Here is a 2,969-nt window from a genome sequence, read left to right as displayed (position 1 = left end):
AGATAGAAAGAAGGCAACCAGCTTCAGTTTAGAATTTAGGGTTCAGGTTAGGGTTTAGGGTTTATTGAAGCCACCGTGCCAATAAATTAATAATTCGAAACTTTTTCGCACATCGATGAAGGTAATACACGAAATGTTCACCTGGTATATACGCACATTACATGCCCATAACCAAGCTGCAGCACTATTGAATAATGTTAGTAGGATAAAGCAAGCTTTTCTTTCCTTCAAGGGGACGACAAAGAAACAAATGAATTGAATAGAACAGATTACAAAAAAATATACAGGACAAAATAGCTTGTCTAGAACTTTATAGAATGCACATAAGGCTATACCTGAAGACCTGAGTAATGGCAGCATGACCCACAACATTTATGCTATTCCCTCTACATTCCTATGTCGTGTCTCTGACTGCTTTGTAAAACTGGTGGACCCAAGGTGCAAGCTGATTGTTGCTGGGATCCCTCTTATTTGTATGGTAATATTGTGACCAATAAAAGGGCAGAGGACCATCCACCAACCCTCCATTGTCAGAATTAAAAAGGCAGAAAGGAAGCCAATCCCCACCTCCATTAATCCTTCTCAGCCTCTCGTTTGGGTACGCCAAAGGTGCTTGAATGTATCTGCATTGCATGAAACAAAATGCGCATGCTTTTCTCAAACCTAAAGCTTTCGTCAAAGTTCCTCATTAAAACTGCATAATCAGTCTTACCTTATCCCATCTAGAGTGGCATCCCAGCAAAAATGAGTATGCCCAAACACATGGCATGCTGACAAGCTGCCTTCTATACCGTGAACCCTCCTGACGCTAGCCTCTAAATAGTCGGAGCCAACAACTTTGGGAAGGTTTGGATAGAAAAGCATGCGCTTTTCCGGACACAACTCTAATCTGCAGAGAAAGATTGAAAATTTGAGCAAGAAAGAACAAATTTCCAAAGAAAAAAGTCCCAAGGGAGCTAGAATCAGCTTCAATGAAAAAATGCGCCCAGAGAGACCTCGGAAGAAAATGTGAAAAAGAGATAACTTGGTGAGCACTCCTCTTCATTTTCTCCAATGCATTCCAGGATTGTGAGTTCATATTGTCAAAATACACTGCAAGAGTGTCTCCCAAAGTGGAGTTCGGGAATTGCCATTTACATGCCTGAAAATCTCTGCATACCTGGACATGCAACGGGGCTAAACATATGAACATAGGCCATCATTCAAAATATAAACAAATGCACATCAAAGAGTCACGACGCACACAAAGAATGGAAAGAAGCTTACGAACTTCAGAGGAGGGAATCTGTAGCCAGGTATGTCCGGCTCCTTATCAAAGCTCTGAAACATTATAGAAGGAGCAAAGTCAAAGGTTAGTCATTTAGCACTTCCAGATTGCCCCATCAGATTGAACCACAAGCTCAAACATTTGCCTGATGATACCAGGAAAAGAGAGGAACAATCCCCACTCCCTTAACAACTTTCGGTTGCATCTCGACGCCTAAACTGCAGCAGATCTCAAGGATTTTCCACAGCTTTTCCAAAGAGTGCATCTGATATTAGGCATTCATCAAGTCAATCAGGCAGCCCAACGCCTGGGGAGAAATCATGAAAGAAGGAAAATTGGTTTACATTATTGCCCTCCTCGATATCCCTACACCACAAATCATGGTTCCCGGGCACAAAAAACACATGCTTAAACCTGTCCTTAAGCAGGGTCATCGTAGTCGCAAACGTCTCAAGCTTTTCAGCAACATCACCAGCCACAATAAGAGTATCTTCCATGAATAAATCCTGGGGCATGCCCTTCACCCACATCAAATTTTCTGTGTAATCTGTGTGCAGATCGGAGATTATAAATATACGCATGCTTGACGCACCTCTCCGCGACGATAGAGGTGTGGGTACCACTGCAGGTAAGATGCGACGAGCTCTTACATTCTGCTCGGGTCCATTATTTACCATACATCTCACAGAGAGGACGCATTTGCCAGGACGACTACTCGCTCCTAATCTCTTCGGACCTTGACTCTGATCGAACCGCCATAGCTGCCCTCTGATGAATGTCACTCCTCCTGCGCTCATCGTCAGAAACAATGACGATGAGCGCTGATCAAAGGCAACGATGCAAGACAATTGTCAAATGAGGGAGTTGTTGCAAAAATAACATCTATAGAAACTAAGCCATGTAATGTAAAAGCAGTTTCACACGCCAACCCAATGGGGGTAAAGTTGACGTAAAAGATCTTGGAGGGAAGCGCTTTTGTCAGCCGAACATAGTTTTTGTCTTGTGCTCTGATCGAGGCGGTAGCACCAACTCTATCAAAATTGGCAGAGTGGGGAGAGAAAAGCTTCGTTGATGATGATTGGTTGGCGAGGGTAGGGGGTAGCACCCCCCGCATGCAGACGCACTCTAATACATCAACAACCTTGGCAATGTGGCATGCCTTTCTATGTGTGTAGGTTTATTCTTCCATGTAACATTACATCTTCTTCATCCACGTTGCATGTACACTTATAGGGTGCACACACTCCAATCAATTGGGCCCCCCGCTATGTGTCTTTTCATGCCTAATGTTTCAAAACATAGCACACCAACGACATTTGACTGGTAAAAAAGTGATTGATGGGGTGTGTTGTTGATGAACAAAGGGATGTCCCACACTTTAGGTGAATGAGCTATCCAAGTGTTGAGGGCATGAACATAAACAAACACCTCGAAAATTGTGAAGGTACTCAGGTGCGGCTTAGCTCCTAGAGTTGAATTTTCATAAAGCAATGAAAACATACGAAGCATACTTCTCGCTATTGGAGTGGCACTATCTATATCAGATTATATTATGGGGGAATCATTGCCACCAGATTTACATGCTTTTTCACATACAGACTAGTCTATCTACTATGGCACATGAATGTCCACCAGTGGTTTTTGTTCATGGTCCGTAGTTTATGCATAACCTAAAGCAAGAAGCAAGCTACTATATATCCAC

General features: G+C 43.0%; 1 protein-coding gene across 2 annotated transcripts; it reads right to left on the bottom strand.

Moving 5' to 3' along the window:
- Window positions 1–233: 233 nt before the first annotated feature.
- LOC147446657 (uncharacterized) lies at window positions 234–2,114 on the bottom strand. Of its 2 annotated transcripts, XM_086526272.1 has the most exons (8): window positions 1,942–2,114; window positions 1,860–1,889; window positions 1,612–1,773; window positions 1,413–1,532; window positions 1,267–1,320; window positions 996–1,159; window positions 713–889; window positions 234–623 (listed from the first exon to the last, which is right to left on the bottom strand). In XM_086526272.1, exons 1-8 carry the CDS (start codon window positions 2,062–2,064, stop codon window positions 395–397), a joined length of 1,059 nt encoding a protein of 352 aa, XP_086382398.1. In that variant the 5' UTR covers window positions 2,065–2,114; the 3' UTR covers window positions 234–394. The 2 variants fall into 2 exon arrangements, with proteins under 2 accessions (XP_086382398.1, XP_086382399.1); XM_086526273.1 differs by having other exon boundaries at window positions 1,612–2,114.
- Window positions 2,115–2,969: the final 855 nt, after the last annotated feature.

This window comes from Adiantum capillus-veneris, chromosome 12, assembly GCF_014529385.1.
Source record: "Adiantum capillus-veneris isolate H3 chromosome 12, ASM1452938v2, whole genome shotgun sequence".
Classification (NCBI taxonomy): Eukaryota; Viridiplantae; Streptophyta; class Polypodiopsida; order Polypodiales; family Pteridaceae; genus Adiantum; species Adiantum capillus-veneris.
This window is presented reverse-complemented; position numbering and strand designations above follow the sequence as displayed.